A 26,860-nucleotide genomic window follows, 5' to 3' on the forward strand; every position below is an offset into this window, starting at 1 on the left:
CGATTGGCACAGGACAGAGCGGAGTTTAGGGCTGTTGTACATAGGGTCGCTATGAGTCGCAAGCGACTCGACGGCACATAACAACAACAACATTGATTACATAGTTACTGTTCCTGTGTGCCATTGAGTCTTGTCCAACTCAGAGTTACCCTGTCAAGTGTCCTAGGTAAGAATTCGGGGGGGGGGGCGAGGGGGTATCTTAGGTTGTAATCTTTACAGGAACTGATCACCAGCTCTTTTTCCCCTGCAGCGACCAGTGGTTTGAACTGCCGACTCTTCAGTGCTCCTTTGATTATGTTGTAAGACTTAAAACTTCTTATTCAGTATTTTAGTGGTCAGCAGTCAATAAAAATTTACTTTAACTTGCTGGAGGGTCAGCTATGTGTTGGTTCCACCTCGACAGTACATAATAATAGCATTTGATGCTGATTTTACATTTTTAGAATAAGTATAGATTTATAAGTGCTTCTTGGAGACAAGGATAATAGCGTCGTCTTTCATCCTTTGGACATGTAGCTAGGCGAGGCTATTCCTTGGAAATGGACATCATGCTTGGAAAGACTGATGGATGGTCTGTGAAGGAGAGGAAGACCCCAGTGAGATGGATTGACACTGTGACTTCAGCAGTGGGCTGTAGTGTCGCACAGGTAATGAGGATGGCACAGGATAGGACTAGTTTCAGGCCGGCTATTCATAGGGTTTCTATGAGTTGTACTTGACAGCACCTAACAGCATAGATTTATGAACTTCAGTGCCTTTTTATAAAGTTCACTTTGATTTTTTACAAACATTGTATTCTAAGTCCCTTCTCTTAGTCTCAACATTTATTTCTTATATGGCACAGCTACTGGGGGGAAACATTTTTAGTTACACAGAATGTGAAGGTCACAGTTCACATCACTGCTTGTGAACATTGCGTTTAAGTAAGTCTCTGTTTTAAATACTTACAGATAATTATAAAATGTTATCTTTTTTTCAAGTGAGTATGTTTTTATTTATGTAACTCTCTTAGAGAGTTAGAATAATTAAGTCTGAAGAAAGTATGTTATCTTTTTAAAAAAGCTTCTTTTGTAGAGAGTATTTTTTTGAGATTCACTTGTAAGTGGAGATTGTATTTCAATCACTGTTGACCTGAGGTATTTATAAACATAAACTTTAGAAATCCCTGTAATGTATGAAGACTCTGTTGGCCAGGTAGAGGGTCAGAGAAGATAGGTATTTCCTCAACAAGATGGACTGACACAGTGGCTGTAACAATCATATCTCACTGTGACAGGCATATCAGTACATCAAGCAAATTGGAGATAATGAGGATTATCGTGAGGGGGGCAAGGTTCAGGATCCTAGTTAACTTGCTGTGAGTCGCAGTTGACTGAACAGGAAGACTGTAATTGTTACCAAATATGAGATACCTGGACTTGCCAGTGAATTGTCTGATTGAATCCAGTTTTGGATGCCCCTTTCTTGTAGGTGCTTCCTGGCCCCCACTGCACCAGAGATGTCGTGAAACCTCCACAGTATTCCTTGTGCTGATGTGACTTCAATAGTCAACTGTCCCTCAAATTATCAAAGCCTAGAGAACATTCTTGTTTAAAAGCCCATTTGGAACTAGGAGAATGAGGTGTGATTATGAAGGCAAGGAAAATTTGAGTATGTGCTTAATATGTTCACAGTTAAGAAGTGAATGAAGGTGAGCAGGAGAAGGAGACAAGCACTGAGGTTTGTAGAACAACCGTGGGCAGAGTCTGTGGGATCAGAGACTCCCTGTAACGGTGCAGGCTTTACAGAAGCGCCTGGGTCCCCGGCATATGCACGCAGCTCATGCAGAGTTTTGTTTATCCTCGCCCATTGAATAGGCACTTTGCAAAGCTGTTATTCGGCCTTACAATAACCAAGGGGGGAAAAATGGAGTTCCACTATAGTAGTTCCCTTGCTTATTCATTCACACTTCTATCTTCCCATGTATGGAATTCCAGCCTTTCGCTTTAACTATCAATTTTTATTAGAGAAGGTATTAATGAGTTGGGAATGAATTTTAGAAACAACCAAAGACTTTTTGTGTTTTTAGAGTTAAATGATATAGTAGGGTGGAAAGTGGGAAGGAAAAGAAAGGCTGGATTATTTGCATTTAACTCTTAAATTAAAAATCATGGTAGTGGTGGTAGTTACCCCAAGTTGACAGGACTTAGAGCAACTTTGTCCCATGGAGCAGCTGGTGGATTTGAACCATTTACCTTTTACCATTTACCTCTCAGTTAGCAGCCGAGAATTTTAACTCCTGCACCACCGGTTTGCTTCCTCTGCATCTGAAAGGTGAGCAGTGAATAAGACCGAATAAAATCGATACCTTTGAATAGTGGTGTTGGTGGAGAGTATTGAATGTCCCAGGGACTGTCAAAAGAGCAAACACATCAGTCTTGAAGGAAGTACAGCCGGGGTGCTCTTTAGAGGCGAGGATGGTGAAACTTTGTCTCACATACTTTGAACTTATGCTAGGTTGGGTTAGTCCTTGGTAAAAGACTTTACACTGGCAAGGGTAGAGGGTCAGTGAGAGAAAGGAGGCCTTCAGAGAGCTGGATTGACACAGTGACTGTAACAATAGACTCGAGGTTGGCGATTGATAGATTAGTACAGGCGTGGGCACAGCTCTGATGTTGTCCATAGGTCATTGTTGACCTAACAAAATCGGCAAGACCCAGTAGCAGGACAAACTTTTTTTCTAAAAAGCAGAGAAATTCTTTGTTGAGGATAGCAAGGATCTGCCCCCAAATCCTGAGAGTCTTCGGTGGGATTCACCAATGGGAGCCTGCCAGAGACACCAAACAACATCTCTATCCACCACTAACACTTGAGGCACCACTGGTCAACTGGATCCTACGGGCCAGGTAGCTGAGTGGCTTGCATGGCAGCCTTTACCTACTGCAGAACTGTCTGTTTTTCTGGACACCTCAGAACTATCAGCTTTTCTAGTCATTTGTTCAATAGGCCAAAGCAGTACAACAGTTAAAAGGGTTATATTGCCTTAAAAATTCAAAATGACTCACTAAGCATTGCGCCTATGTTTCATTCATGGGAGGGGCTAGATGGAGTAACATATCTTTTACTTTATGTAGAATGCCCCTCACTGGGGCCCCTAGAAATTCCATTGAGTTAAAAGATGTTTGAATTTCTGTTGGGTGCATTGCTGGCCCTCTAGCGTGTAGCTTTACAGAGGTTATGGTGGCCTCATGGGAAGGAAGTTGCCCTGATAACCAGGGATGATGCCTCTCTAGCAGTTTGAATCTACCAGCTGCTCTGAGAGAGAATAATGGGCAGTCTTCTCCCAGGCAGTTCCCAGCCTCTGAAAACCCGCTGAGGAGTCAGACATGACTCGCTTCTGATTCAGGGGCAGGGAGTGGAGTTGAGTTTAGCATGAAAATGTCTTACAAATAAGTCCAAAGTCACTGATACTGCCTCTTTGCTCGATCTAGTCACCAAAGTGTCGCCAGTGTAATGGACCAGTGTGGTGTCTTGTGGAAGGGAAAGGCAGCCTGGGTCCTTGTGGAGTCAATTGGGACACAGTGTAGGACCGCTGATAGACCTGTGACGTGTGACAGTGACAGTATAGTGCTAGCTTTGCCAGCTGAAGGTGAGCTGCTCTGATAATCCTTTAAAACTGGAAGTTTGGAAAAGAGATCAATAGCTACATGCTGGTTTCCCAAGGATGGGTTTCATCAGCTCACACAGTGAAACTACCTACCGAACATACATACGTATGGAACATACATACAGAACAGCAGCCGCAATCGTGATTAAGTTTATGATAGCTATCAGTTTTTACAAGCCATCCTCTTTTTTTTTTTTTTTTTTTTTTGCACAGGCAGAGAGGCAATGAAATGGGAATGTGATGGGAACGCCAGCCCTCCATCCTACAAACCCCTGATGGTAGCACACGTCTCCACACTTCCTCTAAGAAGAATCTGTTGCTTTTGTTTGACTGTGTGTGTGTGTGTGTGTGTGTGTGTGAATATGGGTTCTTTTTTTCTTTTATTTAAATTTCTTATTAATTTCAGTGAAAATTTACAGAGACTTTGGATTTCCATTCATTCATTTTTGCACTTTTTTCCCCTCCCAACCCTCCCCCCTAGTACACTACCCTCTTGGAAAAGTAAAAGAAAAATTATTTCATTGTTTTATAATCCTTCCCCCCAGGTCCACTCCATTATACAAGTCTTCGCTCTGGACTCCTGTCATGACAAAAATACCTAATCGCATATCCCTCTTAAACTGTTTTCTCCCTCATCTGTTTCAATGCAGTATACATTATTGAACCCATCTTTCTCAGTCTCTCCTCAACCCCAAGGTCAGTACTGTTTTACAACAGCGGCACCATGCAGTATTTATCCTCTTGTGACTGAGATACTTCACCCAGCACAATGTCCTCCAGGGTCACCCATTTTGAATAATATTGCATGAGTTCCTTGTTTTTCAATGCAGCGTAGTATTCCATTGTGTGAATATACCACAGCTTCTCTATCCATTCATTTGTGGATGGGCACTTAGGTTGTTTCCAAATCCTTGCTATTGTGAACAAATCCACAATAAACATGGGTGTGCATATATCTGCTTGGATGTTAATTATGGTCTCTTTGGGATATATTCCCAGTAGTGGAATTGCTGGGTCAAATGGTATCTCTATTTGCAACTTTTTGAGAAAGTGCCATACCACCTTCCACAGTGGTTGTGCCATTTTACACTCCCACCAACAGTGAATAAGGGTTCCAGTTTCACCACAAACTCACCAGCATTTGTTGTTGGCTGTTCTGTTGAGTTTTACTATTCTGGTTGGGGTGAGATGGTATCTCATAGTTATAGAATCTTTTCTTTTTTCTTTTTTTTTTTTTTGATGGGGCAGTTCTGATGACTTTTTCTATACAAATAATAGTCTTTCCTCTACATATCAGAATTCATTTGTAGATATTCTGCTAGTTGTGTAGTATGTCTATCCTAAATTTGCGTTTTGGAATTGGGAAAGTACTGTTGAATGGTACTGTTGGGTGATTCAGGCCATGATCTTTCCGATCACTTGCTGTGCATCTGAGAGCTGGACAATGAATAAGGACAGAAAAAGAATTGACACCTTTGAGCTGTGGTGTTGGAGAAGAGCACTGACCATCTCCTGGATGGCCAAGAGAACAAAGAGATATGTTTTATAGGTGGTGCAGCTGGAGTGCTCTTTGGAAGCAGGAATGATTAGGCTTCCCCTCACATACTTTGGGCATGTTGTTGGGAGGGGCTGTTCCTTGGAGAGCAACATGATGCTGGGAAGGGTGGAGGGTCAGTGAAGGAGTAGAAGACCCTCACCCAGGTTGATTGACACGGTTACTGCTGCTCTTTGTGTGTCAGGAAGTGTGAGGATGGTGCAGGATAGAACAGGGTTCAGACCTTTTTGTTCCTGGGGTCACTATGAGCCATACTGGACAGAACCTAAAAACAACTGTTGAATGGATTCAGGGATCACTGTGAGATGGAATAGAGCCAGTACTCCCCTAACGCCCCCACTCTATTCCATCAACCACAGTGGTGTGTTGGTTCTCCTAGAATGAGTGTCACTTAGCTCCACTGTCTATTAGTCCTCGAAAAGTCCAATTATTTTGTTTCCCCTGGTGAACAGTCCACTTCTAAACTTACTTTGGAAGAAGCGCAGCCCGTGTGCCTCTTAGAAGCAAAGATCTTGTGACTCTTGTACATGCATGGACATGTTGTCAGGAGGGGTCAATCCTTGGAAAGGCAGAGGATCAGTGAAAGAGAGAAAGACCTTCAACAAGCTGGATTGGCATAGTGACTGCAGCCGTGGGCTTAATTAAGCACAGCTAAAATTGTGAGGCTAGTACAGCATTGGACAGGATTTTGATCTGTCCTGCGTAGGGTCACTGAAAGTGAGCGTCAACTTGACAGCGTTTAACAACAGCAAACTTTCAACAGAAGGAGAAAGAGATTAATGCAGGAGGTGACCCACTGAGGTTTGGGGGATGAGAATTGTCTTCATTACAGCTACTCTGCAGGAGAAAGACGGGCGTTCTCCTCCTGTGCGATTTAATGCTTAAAAAAACCCCACTGGAGAGTCAGCTTTGGGTTTGGTTCAGGCGTTCTCCTCCTATTTTAATGCTTCAGAAAAACCCACTGGAGATTGAGCTTTGTGTTTGGTTCTGACTCGATGGCACGCAGCAACAACAACAACTTCTCTTAAGTCAGAGTGATGACATACACACCTGGAAATTCTTCTCAAGAAATAATGTCTGTGAAGTTCTTAACTTTGAGTCTTGTCCCTTGAGTAATTTAAAAATCAACAATGTTCTTCATTGTAGCAGGACAGTGTTTATTGTATTTCATTTCAGGGCCTTGATCGCTTTTCCCCAGATAAGATGTTTCCAGCATATTTTTCAAGGCTTTCTTGACTTCAGAGGTCACTTTGTTCGTCCGCCCTGCTTTATACCTGTCGTGCGGCAGTTTGAGGCCCGCTCTGAGTCAGCTCTGTGCGGACCATGAGACATGCTGCTGCTTGCTGGTCACCTTCTGCTGGCTTCCCAGCCCCTCATGCATTTTCAGAAACACTGTGTGTTTGCACGTGGCTTAGGCAGAAAGCTTGTAATTCAATTTGGTAAACTGCTGCTTAAAGTTTCAGCTGAATTTGTAAAAAGGCATTTTTATTCACTCTACCATATTTGTTTTTATTTCATACCACACACTTCATCTGTTAAAATTATGGAGATAATTCTTGTTTAAATGTGAGAAAGCAGCCTCTAACATTTTAGTGCTCAAAAAGAATATCTAGCTGAACTTGGTTATGCCAGTCAGTACATGTGAGAAAGCACAGTTTTTCTGGAAGATTAGAATTAATGGAATTTTAATATAAATACTCTTTAACCCCCAGTGCTCTTACATTTCATAAATCATTTTATCCTAACCACCAGATTAATTTAGAACAGACTGTTACCTCTGAAAATAAATGCTTGGAATCTTTATTTCTTAATTCATTTATCCCACCAGACTTTTTTTTTTAAAAAAAGATCTGTATTTTTAACATGTTGTGAGACAACTATTTCAGTATATAAAGATATAGTCATGTTGGAATGTAAGAAACTCTGAAAAAATCATTAAGGCCTAAAATTTATAGAGTCTTTTGAACATTTTGGGGTTTTGATAAGCAAAAATCCCAATTGTGTGAGTTAAGTGTAAAGCTTTTCTGTTTCACTGAAAGGCAAAAATGAGATGCAATGCTTTCAGCATCATGGGGAGCTTGCATCCAGAATGACATGGAAAGTAAGAGTTGAACTCACAACTTTGATGTGTTGCCCAAAAAGCAGACCCATTTTTGTGAGATCCCTTCCTCCTCACCACAGCCCCGCCTGTCATGGTAGAACTGTGCTTAGCAGCGTTTTCAGGGACTGCATTTTCAGACGTAGATGGCCAGGCGTTTCTTCCAAAGCATCTCTGGACGGACATGGATACCGTCCCCACCCCTTACTGTGTGTGTTTGAACCTCCCAGGCGCTCCTGTGTTACAGGGATTTTTTTTAAACTGATCTGTTGTTAATTTGTCACTTCCTTTCCAGGCGCACCTATGTTGGCAGTATGCCTGGCCGTATAATCAATGGTTTGAAGACTGTTGGAGTTAACAATCCTGTGTTCTTACTAGATGAGGTTGACAAATTGGGAAAAAGTTTACAGGGTGATCCTGCATCAGCCCTCCTTGAGGTAAGGTTCAGAAAATACCCTGTGAGCAAATTTAAACAATGTGAGAGTAATCCTGTCCTAAGTGGTATATTTAGTGATGTGGGTTTAGCTGTGAGAAAAAATTTGACACAAACTGAAATCTGAAACAATTTGATGTTTAAATTGAGATGTCTTAGAATTTTTTTCCTTTTTTGACAATATTCCTTGTTTTTCTTCTCCCCTTTTTCCTTTTCAAAAGCTAATTTTTAATCGACTTTATAAAATCTGTAACATCTTGTATATACTTAGTGTTAACAACCCAGTAATTCGACAAGGTTATTACAAAAAACAGCAATAAAGTATCCTCTTTAACGACTCCCCTTTTTCTTCTCTGCACTTTAGCTTCTGATTGGCTCCAGTCTCAGAAATAGCGTGACTGTATTTCTCCTGCTTCAGTTTTCCGTGTTGTCTTTTGAATGCCCCAAAGATGAGAATTCCGCTTATTATCCTGTCTCTGCATCCACTTTTATACTCCCACTCGCCCTTTCTAATTTTATCTGCTTTTGTTAAATAATCGCTGAGTATTTAGATTATAATAACATAAATGCATGTCATAGCTGAGCCCTGTGGTAAACTATGCTGCTTTTCTTTCCCTCTTTTGTGTGTTCTCGTAAGTTTGTGTATTTTTAAATTTTCTTTGAGTTCATAATTTGCTTGTTTCTTTTTTTGTTTACTCTGATCAGCTGTCTAGTTCTTCTTTTGCAATACCCAGCCAACCTTAGATATTCAGTTTCATATTCTTTCATGTCTCCATTCTGAAGCTGTTGTTACTTGTATCTGGCACATTGCTATCTCCCTTGGGCCCCCACACCTTCACCTTTTACCATATTTAATTTCTTGTCTTTCATTTTTTCTTCTTTCTTGCTTTAATCCGACACTGTGTGATGTCAGTCTTCCAGAACCTCCTGAGAAAGCTTGTATGGAGATAAATGCTTTCATATTTTTCATATATCAATATTTTTATGCTTGATAGATGATTTGCCTGGATATAGAATCATAGTTGGAAATTGTTTTGATGACTTTTTTTGCTATGCACTTCAGTCTCCCATGTTACAGAAGCCATTGCAATTCTTACTTTTTATGACTTGTTTCACTCTCGGAAATATTTTAGAGTATTCTTTTTATTTTCCTTAAAATTTTACAATAAAACAATCTACATGAATATGATTTTCTGTCTTTTCCTCCCTTTTATTGTAAAAATAGAAGGATAACTAGTAAAACGTATGGGAATCGAAGGGGGTAAAGGGTGGAGCAGAAGAATGGGTAGGGATGAAATGACAGGACTGCACAGTTTGGTGGGTAAAGGAATTTTCTGTCTTTTTGCTGGGCTCTTTGAAAATTCTTTGCATTGAAAATCCTCTCTTTTAGTTCTGGAAAGTTTTCTTGAAACCATTTGTTGATGATCTTCACTTTCTTGGAACTTCTATTCATCGTATGTTAGAGTTTTTCTTTCCATATTGTTGCTCTCCTGTTACTCTGAATACTCCTTAAGCTTTTCAAAATTTAACTCCTTTATGGGTTTATTAAAAATTTTTTGCCACCATTTTTTTTTAATTTAAAAGAACTTCCAAAAAATTCTCTGCACATTTTCTTGTTAAATAGTTGTAATATGCCCTATTGGTGAGGAAAATGCTGATAAAGGTTTGCAGAGACATTTTGTTTAATTTTTCCTTCTTTTTATACTTCTTTTATCTGGTTTTTTGTTGTGTTTTGTTTTTTGGTCTATGTCTTTTACATTAGAGTTTGACATTAAATGACTGGAAGTTTGTGTTTGTCCATGCATAAGTAAGAGTAAGGAAGTGGAAGGTGATTCGAAGCTGAGAACATCTGAATCAGGCTTATTGATAAATAAGCTTCACAGGAGGGTAACCTGGCTGGACTGTGTGATTAAAGAACTTCCTATTTTAGCGACCTCTGGTGGCCTGCTGGCAAGAAGCTGTGCTGCAGTCCCGAAGGCACACGATTCAAATCCGCCAGACACTGCTAGAGGAGGGGCGATCTCCTGTGCCAGTCGGATTCGATTCGACAGTAAACAGCAAGGTGGGGGGGGACCACAAAGAACTTCCTATTTTAAAGAACTTTTAATTTTATGCTTCATCAAAAGCTTGTTAAGTTCATGGACTACTTCTTCAAGTTTGTCATCTTGGGAATGAAGGCTGTTAACATTATGTAACAAACGAGTAGAGAGAGTATCTCAGCTTTTATCATAACGTGTGTGTGTGTATCCCAGCAGAATGCAGAAATTATTGGGTAATGCCATTATTATCGCATGCAGTTAAAGTTTTGTTAAAGATAATGAAAAAAAATCTTTGCAGCAGCACATCAGCAAAGAATTACAAGAATGCAAGGTAGATTCAGAGTGAGCATGAAACAAAGAATCTCATTGTTGATATTGGATACATTTTGGCTAAAAGCAAAGGGTACCAAAAAGATGATCACACCTGTGTTTTATTGGTAATGCAAAGGCATTCAGTTGTGTGATTCATAACAGTTTATGCATAGCACTGTGGATAATGAGAATTCCAGAAGATTTAATAGTGCTCATGCCAAACTGACAGCAGACTTCATCTGACATACCTTGGACATGTTGCAAGGAGGGACCAGTCCTTGGAGAGGGATGTCATGTTTGGGAGGGTGGAGGGACAGCGCAGGAGAGGAAGACCCTCAATGGGGCGGATTGATTCAGTGACTGGGGTAATGGGGATAGGTGTGTCAGAGACAGTGAGATTGGCACAGGATAGAGCAGGGTTTAGGGCTGTTGTACAGAGGGTCGCTATGAGTCACAGGCAGATTGTCAGCACATAACCATAAGTGCCAAACTTGTGCATAGCCCAGAGTCAGACCTTTTGAACAGAATAGGTTTATGTCAAGGTTGTAGACTTTGAAACTGTATGCTGACCAGTTAATCCAGGAAGCTGAACAACATGAAGAACCATCACAGGAATTGGACAAAACCTCCGTCACAGTCAGTGATGTGAAAATGATGCAGCCTTGCTTACTACAATCAAAGAGGACTTTCAAGTATGTACTGATGGAGACCAAAGACTTCAGCCTTCTATGTGGATTACACCTCAAAATGGAGAAAAGATTGAAGATACTAAGGATTTCGTTTTACTTCCATAGTCAATGCCTGTGGAAACAACAGTCAAGAAATCAGTGAATATAACACAAGGCAGATTTGTGGCAAATCTTTGAAGTGTTAAAAGCAAAAATATCATATTGAGGATTAAAGAAGGTGTAGCCCAAATGTTGCTCTTTTCCATCACCTCATATATGTGTGAAAACTAGATAGGGAATAAAGAACATTGAAGAAGAACTTTGTTAGCAGAGAATAGTGTGTATTCCATGGGCTGCCAGAACAATTGTCTGTCCTGGAAGAAGTGCAACCAGAATCTTCCTTAGAAGCATGCATAGTGAAACTTCATCTCATGTTCTTTAGACCTTAACAATATTTGAGGACACATGTGACCATGTAACTACAGACTAAGAATTTAAAGTACTCAACAAATTTCTTTTAAATTCCTATAGTAGTTGAGAGAGAGAGTGCAACGAAAATGGAAAGTGGTCCTGCCAAGACTGGTAACTTATTTATGGTCATAGAATATGTCATTTCTAGATCTAAGAAGACTTGACAGAATTTTTGCTTCTTTGTGCTTAAACCTCCTTTTTCAATTTTTTTTATATTGACCATCTTTAATTAAGAAATGAGTGTGGAGAAGGCAAAGAATGATAATCCTTTGTTTCTTCAACTATGTTGACCAGAAATACTAACCTTGCTAATAATGCATAATAGATGTTTTCATTTATATAGCTTTCTATTAGAACTGAATTTCTTGTTTAAATGCTTCCTTTCTCCTAGGTATTGGATCCTGAACAAAACCATAACTTCACAGATCATTATTTGAATGTGGCCTTTGACCTGTCCCAAGTTCTTTTTATAGCTACTGCTAACACCACTGCCACTATTCCACCTGCCTTGTTAGACAGAATGGAGATCATTCAAGTTCCAGGTATTTGATTTGTGAATAAAATCACTGTTTGGTCTTCCTTGCCTTTCAAAGCATAATCCTTTAAAATTGGTCATGCCGTGGATTTTTGAGTGAACAGTTTGATTTGCTAGTTCTATAGTATGTTATATATTTTCCCATTGAGTCTACTATGAATCATAGTGAGCCTATGCACAATAGCTCTGAACCCAGCTTTATCCTGAGCCAATCTCACTGTCCCTGACCCACTTACCCTCATTACCCCAGTTACTGTGTTAGTCTATCTCACCAAGAGTCTTCCTCTCCTAAACTGCCCTTTCACTCGTCCAAGCATAATATCCTTCTCCAAGGACTAGACCCTCCTGGAAACATGCCCAAAGTATATAAGATGGACTCTCAAAATCCTTACCTCCAGGGAGCGGCTTGCTTTTACCCTGTCCAAGACATATCTGTTAGTTCTCTTGGCCGTCCATGTTGTGTTCAGTACTCTGCTCCAGAACCAAGACTCAAAGGCATCAGTTCTCTTTCTGTTATCTCTGGTCATTGTCCAGTTCTCTGATGCATAGCAAATGATTGTGAAACCATGGCCTGAATCAGGCACACCTTAATCTCCAGACTGACATCATTATAGTTCAGAGGTCACTATGATGACTCAATGGCACATAACAACACTAAAAAAAAAAATAACAAACTACAAAACCACCTTACAAAAACTTGTATGTATTAATTTATGCCACTACTCGTCTGTTAGTTTGCTGTACTGCAGTAGCTTGAGTACCATGGTGCTCTGATTTCAGCAGAGCATCTGAACAGGATAGGCCATCAACTTCTGGAATAACAGGCCTTCAAAAACAGCCTTTTTTAGGGAGTTCTGGTGGCCTACTGGCAAGAAGCTGTGCTGCAATCACAAAGACACATGGTTTGAGTCCACCAGCTGCTCTGTGGGAGAAGGATGGGCAGTCTCCACCCGCATTAACGGCCTCTGAAAATATACCAGAGGGTCAGCTGTGAGTCCATTCCAAATCTTGAGTCCATTCCAAATCTATGGTACACAACAACAAAAACAATCTTTTTACTTTTTTTTTTTTTGCTCCCTCCCCCCCAAAAAAGAAAAATCTCTTTACTGTCTGGCTTAATAGAAGGCAGTAGGATTCTCAAAATTGTTTCTGCAGTTTGTTTTTTGGCATTCAGGCTCTTTAAAAGTTGTGGGAAGGGAACAGAGAAAGGTAGTGGCCAGACTCATCTAGAAGATTCTACAGGACTTGGAACTCCCTACGTCCCTCAAGCGACATAGGAATATGGGCCTTGATACTCATGAAGTCCATAGTGAGGCCATTGCTGAGCTCTGTAAGGAGACAGCTCTTCCAATCAATGAACTGGAGGGCATCTGCCAGTGTCAGCTCCAGAAAGAAACCATATCCAAGGGCCATGTAGATCCATGAAGTGTCTGGGACCTCTGTGTCAACACACAGAAGTTATAGCTTAAATCCACCTGCTTGTACATGAAGAAATGTTCAAAATCCCTAGCCCTGAGAGAGATGCAAATCAAGACAACCATGAGAGATCATCTCACTCCAGTAAGACTAGCAAAATGTAACAGAACAGCAAGCAACAAATGCTGGCGAGGTTGTGGAGAGACTGGGAACCTGATTCACTGTTGGTGGGAGTGTAAAATGGTACAACCACTGTGGAAAGCATTGTGGCGCTTTCTCAAAAAGTTGCAAATAAAGATACCATTTGACCCAGCAATTCCACTACTGGGAATATACCCTAAAGAGACCATAAATGACATCCAAGTAGATATATGTATACCCATGTTTATCGCAGCTTTGTTTACAATAGCAAGGAGTTGGAAACAACCTAAATGCCCATCAACAAACGAATGGGTAGAGAAGCTGTGGTATATTCGCACAATGGAATACTATGCTGCATTGAAAAACAAGGAACTCATGCAATATTATTCAAAATGGGTGAACCTGGAGGACATTATGCTGAGTGAGGTATCTCAGTCACAAAGGGACAAATGCTACATGGTGCCACTGTTGTAGAATGAGGCTGGCATTGGGGTGGGGGTAAGACTGAGAAAAACTGGATGAAATATGTTTACGGCATTGAAATCTATGGGAGAGAGAATAGTCTAAAAGTATTATATTTTAGGGCATTATTTTTACCGTAGGAGTATGCAATGAGGGTTGTAGAGTGGATTATATTTGGGGCTAGGGGGTGGGGTTTGGGGAGGTGCGGTGGGTGGGATTGTGTACCGATGAGGGAGTTTTTCTTTTGCTTTAGCAAATGGGGGGGGGGGAGGGGAGGGGTTTGTGCGGGGGGAAGGGGGCAACAAAGAATGAATGGAATCCCAAAATCTCTGTAGATGTTCATTGAAATGAAAAATAAACAACCTAAATTAAAAAAAAAATCCACCTGCTTGTATAACTGGGTGCTTGGCCTCCTGAAGTCATTCAGTGACGTTTCTCTGCTGAAGGTGTTTAGCCAGCTGCTCATATACCTTGTCTCGATGGCCGAGCACCTTTCGCAGATGCCTCTGAAGGACGTCACTGATGAAGCACTCATAGCGCAGCACTTGCTCACCCAAAGCCTCACATCCCACAGGTTAGGGGTCATCACCATAATGGGTTCTTTTGGTTATTTGAGAGGTGTTTTGGTCCACTTCTCCTAACATCATCTACACCAGATCAAGGAACTTACTGTAGAGAACAAGATCTCCTAATGGTATCAAGTCCAGTAACATATCCACAAACCTCAATTAATTTCATATTCCTTGGCTATGTAGCAGGAGAAAGATCTCATGTCACAAGAGCTCACTGAGCAAGGACAAGGTGGAGATTAGAATTCAAAAGATTCCTAGCACCCTTTGCGAGTTTCTTCAACAACTTTTCTTATGAAGATGACACAACTGAAAGACCACCTGGGAGCTGGGCAGCATTCCACGCTGACTTATCTCTTGGGAGACATTCCAGTCAGCCTGGTATAAGATGGCTACAGCCAATCAGAAGAGAGCACGACCACTGGCCACATCTTACCTAACATCAGCTATAACACAACCCACCTGAGGGTCCTGAGTAGCTCCATACATGGGAATGGGCAAAAGGCATCCGATCACCACAGAGCTGACCACGGAATGGATCAACCTACCTCCAACCCCCACCTTCAAAACTTTTGTTGTAGCTTCCACACATGGGACCACCCATCCCCACAAACTTCCTCCTGCGTGGGGCTGCCGAACTTCACTGGAGAGCTGATCATAAACTCCTTTGTTTCACTTCATCTGGTTCTCTGCGGCCTGTTTTTCCTCACAACAACCTTGCTTGACGAAAGTGAAGAAGACTTGAAGCACTTACTGCAGAAGATCAAAGACTTCAATATAGGTTACATCTCAACATCAAAGAAACAGTCCTGACTACTGGACCAATAGGCTGCGTTGCAGTAGATGGAGAAAGAATTTAAGTTGTTGGCGATTTCATCTTACTTGCATCCACCATCAACACCCGTGGTAGCACAAGTTAGAAAGTCAAAAGATGCTTTGCATTGGGGAAATCTGCTGTCAAGGACCTCTAAAATTCAAAAGAGCAAGAATATCATTTGAATATTAAGATGTATCTGGTCCAACTTATGCTAGTTTCAGTTGCTTCCTATGGACAGCAAGTAAGGAAAACAGAACTGAAGCCTTTAAATTGTAGTGTTGGAGAAGATTACTGAATACCCCTTGGACTGCTAAAAGAACAAACAAATCTGTCTAGAAAGAAGATAGTGAGAGTGTTCCTCTTCAGAGACAAGAATGATGACATTTCATCTCATACACTTTGGGCATATTTTCAGGACGATCCAGTCCTTGGAGAGAAACATCTCTGGGAAGGGTGGATTGACAAAGTGACAAGTGCAGTGGGCTTCAATATGACAGATGATAAGGTTGATGCAGGATGGGGCAAGGTTCTTATCTGTTGTTCATAAGGTCACTGTGAGTCATTGTCAGCTTGATGGTACCTAACAACAACCACAAGCATCAGTTTGTGCTTAAAAAGGGGAGGATAGAGCAACAATCTCAAAAAATACTATATTACTTCGGAGAGTCTGGAGAACATTATGCTGAGTGAACTAACTCAGTCTCATAAGGACAAATACTGTGTTAAGACCATTGTAGAAATAGAAAGATAATTAGTAAAATCTATATGAGTGTACAAGTAGGTAGGATGAGAGCAGAGGAGTATGAAGATGGGCAGGAGGAAAATCATCCAGTCACACAATTTGGTGGGTGGAGGGAGGAGGACAAAAGGAAATGGGAAAGATCCCACCAGGATCTGGAAAGACAGGATAATGGTGAGCATAGGTTAATAGTGATTATTTTTTTTTATTATTATTTGTGTGTCTATGCACCATCAAATCAGATCTGACTGGTACAGGAGAAGAGTGTTCCTTCTTCTCTAGCAGAGCACCTGGTGGATTTGAAGCACGCACCTCTGGGATTGCAGTGCGGAATTTTATAAAACATAATAATAGGAATGATTGTGTGAAGCACAATGTGAATGAAGGATAGTGTGAAACAATGTATACCAACTTTGTAAGCAAACCAATATAAAATAAAAAGAAAAACAAAAAAGAGATATGCTTCTTTTTTTCTACTGAATAATAATAAATTTCAGAACATTTGAGAAAAAGAACTCTAAAGTCTCACAAAGATTTCTTTCTTTATTTTTAGAAACACAACATTTAAACAAGGACTTTCAAACACTGCTGCTTAGTTTACTGGGGGAAGAAGGAATTTTCATAATTGCTGATTTGAAGTTAAATTTCTTTATTCTGGTTATTCTTACTTGAATAATATTTAAATTTATTCTAAATCTGTGGCTGACTCTGAGAAGAATGGGAATCCTAGAACACTTGATCGTGCTAATGTGAAACCTATACTTGGACCAGGAGGCAGTCATCAGAACAGAGCAAGGGAACACTACATGGTTCAAAATTGGGAAGGGCGTACGCCAGGGATGCATCCTGTCTCCATACCTTTTCAACCTATATGCAGAACAGATTATCTGGGACGCTGGGCTCTGAGGAGAAATGTGGGGTCAAGATTGGTGGACAACTTATCAACAATCTGTGTTACGCAGATGACACAACCCTGCTTGCTGAAACTGAAGAGGACCTGAAGCACCTGCTGCAGAGTGTCAAGAACTGCAGCCTCCAATATGGATTGAGGCTCAATGTCAAGAAGACAAAGATTCTCACCACTGGACCAATTGGCAGCATCAGGATGGATGGTGAAGAGATTGAGATTGTTCACAGCTTTAGTTTGCTTGGCTCCACAGTCAACACTCTTGGCACCAGTAGCCAGGAAATTAAAAGGCGCTTTGCCATGGGAAAGTCTGCTATTAGGGACCTCTCCAAAGTACTGAAGAGCAATGGTGTCTCTCTGGAGACTAAGGTGCATTTGATACAGGCCATGGTCTTCACAATCACTTGTTATGCATCAGAGAGTTGGACAATGACCAAGGAGGATAGAAGGAGAATTGATGTCTTTGAGCTGTGGTGCTGGAGAAGAGTATTGAGAAACCATGAACTGCTAGGAAAACAAACAGATTTGTCCTGGAAAGGGTTAAACCGGGTGGCTCCTTGGAGGCAAGGATTCTGAGGCTCCGTCTAACATACTTTGGACATGTTTTGAGGAGAGACCGGTCCTTGGAGAAGGACATCATGCTTGGGAGGGTGGAGGGACGGCGCAGGAGGGGAAGGCCATCTGTGAGGTGGATTGATTCAGTGACTGGGATAATTGGGATGGGAGTGTCAGAGACAGTATGATTGGCTCAGGACAGAGTAGAGTTTAGGGCTGCTGTACATAGGGTCGCTATGAGTCGCAAGCGACTTGATGGCACATAACAACAACAACTAAATCTAAGTTGATAATATTTAAATTCACTGTAAATCTGAGAAAGTTGAACTTTCTTTGACAGGTTACACGCAGGAGGAGAAGATCGAGATTGCCCACAGGCACTTGATCCCAAAGCAACTGGAACAGCACGGACTGACACCTCAGCAGATCCAGATTCCTCAGGTTACTACCCTGGACATCATTACCAGGTTAATCAACCATTCCAAGGCATCGTTAATGTTGGATTATCTTCCTGTCAACCTGCAGCATCCATTTCTCTGTTGCCCACAGAGTCCCAGCAAGTATTTCCACAGCTGTTGGTTTACACAGGACTGTGTAGGAATGCAGAAGCCCATAGAGAACGCCTTCCAAATACCTTCAAAACTCAGGACCTTAGTGGAGCCAGAATTTGATAAATTAAGGGCTAAAAGCATAGAAAATATAGCTGCAAAATATAGATATAGATAAAAGCATAAAAAATACAGAAAATATTGTTAGGGCTAGGATCTTAAAAATGGTTAAATTCTCTTAAAAATAAATTATCTCTTAAAACATTATATTATCTGACATCTGTTTTAGACTATTAGATTTTCTTCTGTGTGACTAAAGATTTTAAAATCTATAAAATTTCTAATCTTCTGAGTTAACACTATGACAGAGAAAGTACTTTCCAAAGTCTACTACCAAATGCTTAAGCCTATGGAAAGCAGTATATGATGGTGTAAGTCTGGTTTAGTCTAGTTTATAGATGGGTTGTTTGAATGGAAAAATATACTCTGTGGAATTTCAGTCTGGAAATTCCTCTTGGAGTTTTCCTGCATCACTCTGACACATCCATTGTATAATCTGGTACATTGTGTCAATCTGCCAAAAATTCCTCTTACCTCCTTTTTCTGGAAACTGCTGTTTTTTAAAAAAATATGAAGTATCTCTCTATTTTGAATTTTGACTTAGGGTTTGGCCAGTCAGATCGCTTGTAGATTTAAGCCAGTCTTCTTAAGGAAGTCTATTTAAATCTGTACACCGAATGATAAGGCCGAATCTCACTTGGAAGTTCCTTTGCTTGTTTTGTGATTTTCTAAGTGGATACTAGGGAGCTCTGGTGGCCTGTTGATAAATTTGTTGTTGTTATGTGCTATTAAGTCATCTTCAACCCATAGCGACCCTATGTACAGCAGCTCTGAAGCTTGCCCTGTCCTGAGCCCATCCCACTGATTCTGACACTCCGACCCCCATTACTCCAGTTATTGTATCAATCCATTTCACCCGGAGTCTTCCTCTCCTATGCTGCTGTCACTCCACCCTTCGAGCATGATGGTCCTTCTCCAAGGACCAGTCTCTCCTGGCCACGTACCCAAACTATGTGAGACAGTTCCAAAATCCTTGCCTCCAAAGAGAACTTGGTTTCACCCTCTCTACGACAGACCTGTCTGTATTCTTGGTGGTCTATGGTATGTTCAAGACTCTTCTCCAGGACAATTCAAAGGCATCAATTCTTCTGTCATCCTTATACATTGTCCAGCTCTCTAATGCATAGCAAGTAATTGTGAAGACCATGGCTTGGCTTAGGCACACCTTAGTCTCTAGACTGACATCATTGCTCTTCAGTGCTCTGGAGAGGTCTCTGACAACAGATTTCACCAGTACAATTCACAGATAATGTTCCGCTACAGTGAGAATATTTTTTTCTCTATGACAGGTATACCAGAGAGGCAGGGGTCCGTTCTCTGGACAGGAAGTTTGGAGCCATTTGCCGAGCTGTTGCTGTAAAGGTGGCAGAAGGACAGCATAAGGAAGCCAAGTTGGACCGTTCTGATGTGACTGACGGAGAAGGTTTGTGACTTTGTGCTCTCAGAATAGATGGCAAAGTCAGTTTGGGTATAGAGGGATGATAACTGGGTTCTAGAAACAGTGGCACATACCATTCCATTAATAGATGCTTTCAGTAACTTAAGTAACAGCTTAGTGTTCGATGGATGTTATGAAGAGCATTTACTTTTACTATATGGAATTGATTTTCATACAGTCATTTATTTCTGTTTCATTCATATGCATCATATTTCATCTCTTATTCCATCTGTGTAAACCTCTCATTTAAATTGTGTTTCATACAACTACTGATACACGCTGTGTCCCATATAATTACCATTGATCTAAGCTTGTTATTATACCATCTTTTTAAGTCCCAATTTGATCATTCCTATTCCCTCACCTTCCCTGTAGTCTGCCCACTAATCTCTGTTATCCTGGTAATTTCCACCCTTCCCTTTTTTCACCCCCTTCCACATTTGGACATTTATACACATCTAACTAGCTATCTTTCTATTTGCAATATCTTTCCTTATGAGACTGAGTTAGTTCACTCAGAATAATACTCTCTAGATTCTCCCATGTTATATAGTATTTTACGAAACTGTTGTTCCCTCATGCTGCAGAGAAAGATGGGCAGTCTCCTTCCATAGGATTAACTGCTTCTGAAACCTGCTGGAGGGTCAGCTGTGGGTCAGTTTCAACCCAGCAGTACATAATAGCATTCCATTGTGTGACTATACTACACTTTCAGAGCCCAAAACCAAAAGGATCATAAGAAACAAAATGGGACCAAGCTTAGAAGTCTTAGTCTATGGCATAAGTAAGTTTGAAAATATAGCCAGAAATGCACAACCAAGAGAGCAAAATTAACAAATGGCACTTTGTAAAAATTAAGTCCTTATGTACATTTAAACCTTTTTCCAATACGGTGAAAAGAAAATTTACAGACTGGTAAAAAGCATTTGGCAATGGCATTTCAGACAAGGGTCTCATAACAAAAATTCACAGAAAACTACAGGGCCTCCACAGGAAAAAGACTGATAGCCCAATAGCAAAATGGGCAAAAGGCTTTTCACGAAGGGCGATGTTGGCTTGGCCAACAGACACATGAAGAAATGCTCAAAATCACTGGAAATCAGAGAGATACAAGTCACAACAACAATGAGATACCATCTCACCCCAGTAGCAGTGGGAACGTTTAACAGGACAGCAAGCAAATGTTGGAGAGGATGCAGAGACAGACAGACAATGCCAGACATGAGAATGAATAAAGCCAAATATTCCCTACATTGTTTTAAAGCATCTACTTCTTGTAGGGTTCTGGCCATATATTTATTATGTAATATTTATCTTTGTTGTTAAGCCATCTAGTCAAGTACAATTCATAGTGACTCTGTGAACAACAGATCTGAGCCCTGTCCTATCATGGGTTCTAATTATTTCCGATATATTTGAGCCCAGTTCCACAGACACCCTCTCTCCTTACAACCTGTCCAGAATATGTGAGGTAAAACTTTGCCATCCTGCCTCTAAGGACCACTCTGGTTGCACTTTCTCCGAGACTGTTTTTTTGACAGTCTTAGGAATGTTGAGGACTCTTCTTCAGCACTACAAATCAAATGCAGTGATGCTTTTTCTGTCATCTTTACTCATTTTCCAGCTTTCACATGCTTGGCAGGTGATTGAAAAGATTGTGGCTTTGATCAGGTGCACATTAGTCTTTAAACTAACACCCTTGTTCTTCAGGACTATAGAAAGATCCCTCACAGCAGACTTTCCCAATACTATACTTTGGATATTTTGTAAGGAGGGACCAGTCCTTGGAGAGGGACATCATGCTTGGGAGAGTGGAGAGACAGTGCAGGAGGGGAAGACCCTCTATGAGGTGGATTGATTCAGTGACTGGGATAATCATGGTGGGTGTGTCAGAGACAGTGAGATTGGCACAGGATGGAGCAGGGTTTAGGGCTGTTGTACATACGGTCGCTATGAGTCGCAAACGACTCATAACAACACATAACAACATACATCTCCTGATCTCCTGACTGCTGTTATCACGGGTGTTAATTGTGGATCCAAGCAAGATGACATCATTGACAATTTCAATCTTTTCTCCATCTATTGTGATGTTTCCTCCTCCTAAGAAAACTCCTGGCAATGTACTTAACCCAAAATAAACCATTAAAAAACCCATAGATGCGCAGATGTGGGGAATCCACACGAGAAGAGTGCTGTTACGAGGAGGGCATCACAGCAAAAGTTATGAAATAGCATGAGAGTATGGGGTTAAGAGTAAATGAATGTGCTCTTGAAACTTTCACCCAAACCACAACAAAAGGAAATGAGAAGGAAGAAGCTCAGTACTGAGACCGAGGGTCATCGTGCGTCAGAGTCCAGATCAGCCCCATGGCACCTGGTGATTTTTCTAAATATACGTAAGCACCCCACAAGTGAAAACCACAGTCTTTTCTTGTCCCCTACTGCTTCAGAGAGGAGAGAGTTTTCAGTTTCATCTGGGCTCAGCTAAACTTCCCCAGGCAGTTACAGTCACCTGGTGGAGAACACGTGCTAATTATCCTGTGATCTACCTTGGCCTTTTCTTTTGTTAACATTTTACCGTGACTTCAACATACAGCACTGGTTGGCTTTTCCATTCAACCATGCATATATATTTTGTTCTTTGACATTCATTCCAGTCCCCACAACACAAGGACACTTTTCCACTACCTCCTCGTGATTGTCATTCCCATTCATCCTCCCATCATCCCCCTTCCTGTACTCTGCACTCCTCACTGAACTGTGCTACCCCCTTGATCAATAGGCTTCATTACTTTAAGGAATGTGCACCTCAGTGGTGTCAGAATCCTTGCAAATTGGCTTTTCTTTTAAAAAAAATTACTAAATTTTATAAATTTTTTTTTAATTTTTATTTTATTATTTGTGTGTGTGCATGTACCGTCAGATCAGATCTGACTGGTACAGGAGGAGATTGTCCCTCCTTCCCCGGCAGAGCATCTGGTGGATTCGAACCGTGAGCCTCTGGGATTGTACTGCAGCTTCTTGCCACTAGTCCACCAGAGCTCCCCTAAATTTTATAAAATTTAATGAACATTTACAGAGATTTTGGGTTTTCATTCATTCATTTTTGCACTGTTGTCTCCACCCTCCTCCCCAGTTCGTTCTTCTTCGCCCCCTCAAAAGTCTGTTTTAATTGTCCAATTGCCACAGTGCTTGTCAAAGCCAGTTCTGATTAATCTCCTTTGTCTGTGTGTCCTTTGCCATTCCCTATCACTCCTCCCTGAGAGAGACTTCACCCTGATTCATAAGGGAAAGGGGATGGCGTATTAGCTACTTCCTGCTGGCAAATTGGCTCCCATTGGGGGACACGGTCTTAGGCTATCTTAACTGTACACATCATCACCAGCTGTGGGAACCTGGCTTGGGACTGCTGGGCTACATCTGGACCTGCATTGTGTGATATTCTTGGCCTTCCTCACTCCCCAGCCTATTTCTCTAATAAACCCCACTACAGCTGTGAGTAAAGTCTGGGAATCAAAGTTGCCGCAGACTTTGGACCCAATTGGTAGAAATTTTTACCAGTTGGTAGACTTGGGTGCAGGACATTGGAAGCAATAGCAACAGACATTGGACTCAATTGGTGAAAATGTTTACCAATGGATAGAAATAGATGCAGAAGCCTGTGGGGTGGCATATCAGATCAGGTAGCCTTTTGTTTGGTACTGTGGGTATTATTGATGGGGTCAGTTCCCCTGTAGGAAGTAGGTAGAAGTCACCCTTGGCCTCTCCCACATCACAGATGCTCCTTCTAGAGTTGGCGTCAGAAGTATTGGGATTCGTTGGTCCAGACTCATAGAAACATGGCTTTGTTTTCTAAATCTGGAGCTTGGGAGCATGTATAGTTAAAATGGTTATTGTTTCTACAAAGTGGGGGAGAAAATCCAAAAGGTTCCTTTTGCTGCTAGAAAAGTTGAGAAGCCGCTTTATGGCCTGAGATAAAAGAGTTAGTCCGTTGATGAGGACTTTTGTTTTCTTGACGTTGAGATATAATCCCTTTTGATGGCTGCAATCCTTGATCCTCTGCAGTTGCCGCCTCTGGTCCTCTGGCTTTTAACCAGCAGGGTTAATCATCTGCGTAATGCGGGTTGTTGATGATCTTCCTCCAATCTGAATGCCGCATTCTCCTCCATAAAGTCTATCCTCTGCAAGTATTTGATGAGCATATGGATTGAATAGTTGTTATCTTTACTCAGACTCGCTGCCTAGGCCCAAATCAAAAGAAATCAATTAGTACATGGACAAGATATCAGCCAACCATGCATGACTCTTAGGAAGGTAAAAAGGAAAGACATTATTATAGGGAATTTCCTCTTATCCTGGCATTACAAATGGTATTTGTTTTTACTGGGACATTTTAATCTTAGAGTTGGCCAAGGAGACATTGCTTAGTGTATTTTCTATTATTTCCAATTAGTTGTTACACGTAGTCAGAAAATAGGACACCTGAACAGCTCCTCTGGAAAGAATCGAGTAGTTTTTATTGTCATTAGGAATCTTCTTGTTGACCCTGACTCATCACAGTCCTGTGTACGACAGAACAAGTTAAGCCTGCCCTGTGCCGTCGTCACAGTTTCTGCTGTGCTCAAAGTCCACCACTGCAGGCGCTAAGTCAGTCCATCTCACGGACCCTCCACTTTTCCAAGCTCCAAGAGTAGAGGCAATTGGAAGTTTGACAAGGTCCTGAATAGTGTTGACTATTCCAGAGTTATCTGTTAAACCTGGCCTTCTATAGCTGACCTCTCAGGGAAATTGCTGCTCTCAAGGAGCTCACTCTTTAATAGGAAGAGACAGACCAATAAGCAAGTAAAAGCACACGAACAAGATTTATCTCAAAGGATTATTAAAGACTGGTCCTCCTGCCCAATCCCACATGTACACAAGCTGAATTAAACTCTCTCTGCCTTTTCTGGGTGCATAAAGAGAACTATGGTGCATTCCCTTTTTTGTATTTACTGGTGTGTTTTTTTTTTAAATCTAAAAAGATGCTTACAAGTTCTAAATACATTTTTCTCTCTTAGGTTGCAGAGAAGATGTCTTAGAAGATGCAAAACTTGAATCTGTCAGTGACCCAGCCGACTTGGCTCTACCACCTGAAATGCCAATTTTGATTGATTTCCATGCTCTGAAAGACATCCTTGGGCCCCCCATGTATGAAATGGAGGTAACCATTCTCATTTTTTTGTTGATACTCGACTGGTTTATTCTGGTGGCTGCCAGATAAATTGGAGGAGTAGAATTAGATGTTTTGTGAGACTAACTTTTGTCATAAGGTTGTTGTTGTGGTGGTGGTGGTTGTTGTGGTTGCCTACCATCAAGTCAGAGCTAAACCATAGCTGACCCTCCAGCAGGTTTTCCAAGGCAATAAATTGCACAGAAGGAGATTGCCCATTCTTCTTCTACAGAGCGGCTCGTGGCTTCAAACCGTGTCCCTTCAGGATTACCACTAGGCCACCAGTGATCCCTGTCCTAAGATTAGAAACTTGTTTTCTGTATAGCATGACCATCATAGGCCACTAGAGAGTGGCCATATTTTTTTTTTTACTTTTTTCGCTATCTTCCTGTTTTAAGAACAGTCCCTGACTTTCTCCTACTTTTCTCCTTACAAGATCTGTGTTTCTATTGTACTTTAACTAAGCTTTTCTTTGAACAAAGCCTAAGAGAAGGAGGTAGTGAAGCAAGAAGTGGAGAATCAGCTATTACAAGATGGCTAAAACACAAGCCGAGCTTTCGGGCGATCCATTTGACTGCAGCTAGTGCAGACGCAGGGTGCTCCGATGGCCTGACCTTAGGCAGTTGTGCAGCTGACCCGAAAACAGGGTCTCACTGGTAGTTGGAATCCCCCACTGCCTCCTAGGCAGTCTCTTCCCATGAAATTTACAGCCTCTGGAAACTCTTGAGTCCTTTCCAACACAACATTGAGTGAATTCCTGTAGTAATAAACCGGAATTCACTTCTAGCCTTACTTCTTGTTTCTTCCACAAACTGTACCTCATAATTTAAGTATATCCTGGACCTGAGACCCAGGACTGAGTTGAAGCAACTGGGTGGTAGTTTGTTTTCTGTTTTTGAATTTCATAGTTTTCTTCATAAGTGTTGTCATCTCCTTCTTGACAGCTCAATGGCAAAAGTTACCTTATTGGAAGATAAACCCGATAAATTATGCAGAACATGATCCCTCCATCCACCATTTGAAATTTTTCTTTGTAAAAAGGGTTTTCATCTTGTTTATCTGTTTAAACACTGAGCTGATCAGTGACACTAATGAGCCTCTCCACAAAGCCCCAGTTACAGAACTAGAACTTGTTAACCCATCAATGAGTAATCTGGCCTGGAACAATGGAATCGGAGGCATTATTTTGGTTATATGAATTCTAAAGATACCATGGGCTTAAACTTTGAGAGAACTTGAGCAGAACTTTCTTGGGTGAAAGTGATTAACAGCTGCTAAGAGAATTCATGAGTAAAGAAAGATGATGTGGGTTTTGAGAGAAACCAAATGAAGATGAGTGAAGGTGTATGTAAATAAGTTTTAATTCCTGCATGTTATATATTCCAGCAGTCCACTCGGTATTTTAAGTTTCAACCACAAATGAAAGCTAATATTGCTGACCATTTCTATTATCTATACCCTTGTCTCTCCGCCATTCCTGCTGTTAATATACTTGGAAGCATTCCTGAAAATCCCGGAGCTTTGGGGAAGTCAGAGTCAAATTTCCTGAGTAGAAGAGAGGTTGAAATGGTTTATTGACCACTCTATTTTTCTGTTGGATATCAGGCACAGTGAAAGATCGCCCATAAAAGATGTATCATTTTTTCCATAGTCAGGCTGTCTTTCCAATAAGAGAGGAGTAAACAAGCGTTGTTGTTATGCGACCCTGTGTACAGTACAGCCCCGAATCCTGCTCTATTCTGTGCCATCTCTACTGTCTGTGACACACCTACCCTCATTACTCCAGTCAGTGAATCAATCCGTCTCATCGATGGTCTTCCTCTCTTTCTCCATCCCTCCACCCTTCTAAGCATGATGTTCCTCTCCAAGGACTAATCCCTCTTTTCAGCAAACAGAGTTGAAATAGCTTGTGAGAAGACACAACTTATGCCAGCATTGAGATTTGGTCCCAGATCTGACTAACTCTGTTTCTAATATTGAAGAAACAGACCATAAACTGACCATAGCAGATTCTCTGCTCTTTGTCAGGTGTTCACTGTAGCCACTGTTTGCTCTTCTTTGTGCTCTCCTATGTAAAGACTCCAGAGAGTTTTTATTGGGAAGATTAGAATACATATTGAGTGTTTTCAACATTATAACATTCCAGAAGTGTTATAAAGGTTTTTTTGGTTTTGGGTTT

The 26,860-nt window shown here is 41.1% G+C and overlaps 1 protein-coding gene across 1 annotated transcript in view; it reads left to right on the forward strand.

Moving 5' to 3' along the window:
• Positions 1-26,860, forward strand: part of LONP2 (lon peptidase 2, peroxisomal) — an 80,420-nt gene that overhangs the window by 40,410 nt on the left and 13,150 nt on the right. The window contains exons 8-12 of the mRNA XM_006882502.1: positions 7,595-7,736; positions 11,614-11,764; positions 17,704-17,830; positions 19,321-19,454; positions 24,530-24,672. Of these exons, the coding sequence (XP_006882564.1) occupies positions 7,595-7,736; positions 11,614-11,764; positions 17,704-17,830; positions 19,321-19,454; positions 24,530-24,672 (697 nt within the window). The remainder of the gene's footprint in view (positions 1-7,594; positions 7,737-11,613; positions 11,765-17,703; positions 17,831-19,320; positions 19,455-24,529; positions 24,673-26,860) is intronic.

The sequence above is a fragment of the Elephantulus edwardii genome, unplaced genomic scaffold, assembly GCF_000299155.1.
Source record: "Elephantulus edwardii isolate Elephantulus edwardi_28Jun2011 unplaced genomic scaffold, EleEdw1.0 scaffold00021, whole genome shotgun sequence".
NCBI classification, from domain to species: domain Eukaryota; kingdom Metazoa; phylum Chordata; class Mammalia; order Macroscelidea; family Macroscelididae; genus Elephantulus; species Elephantulus edwardii.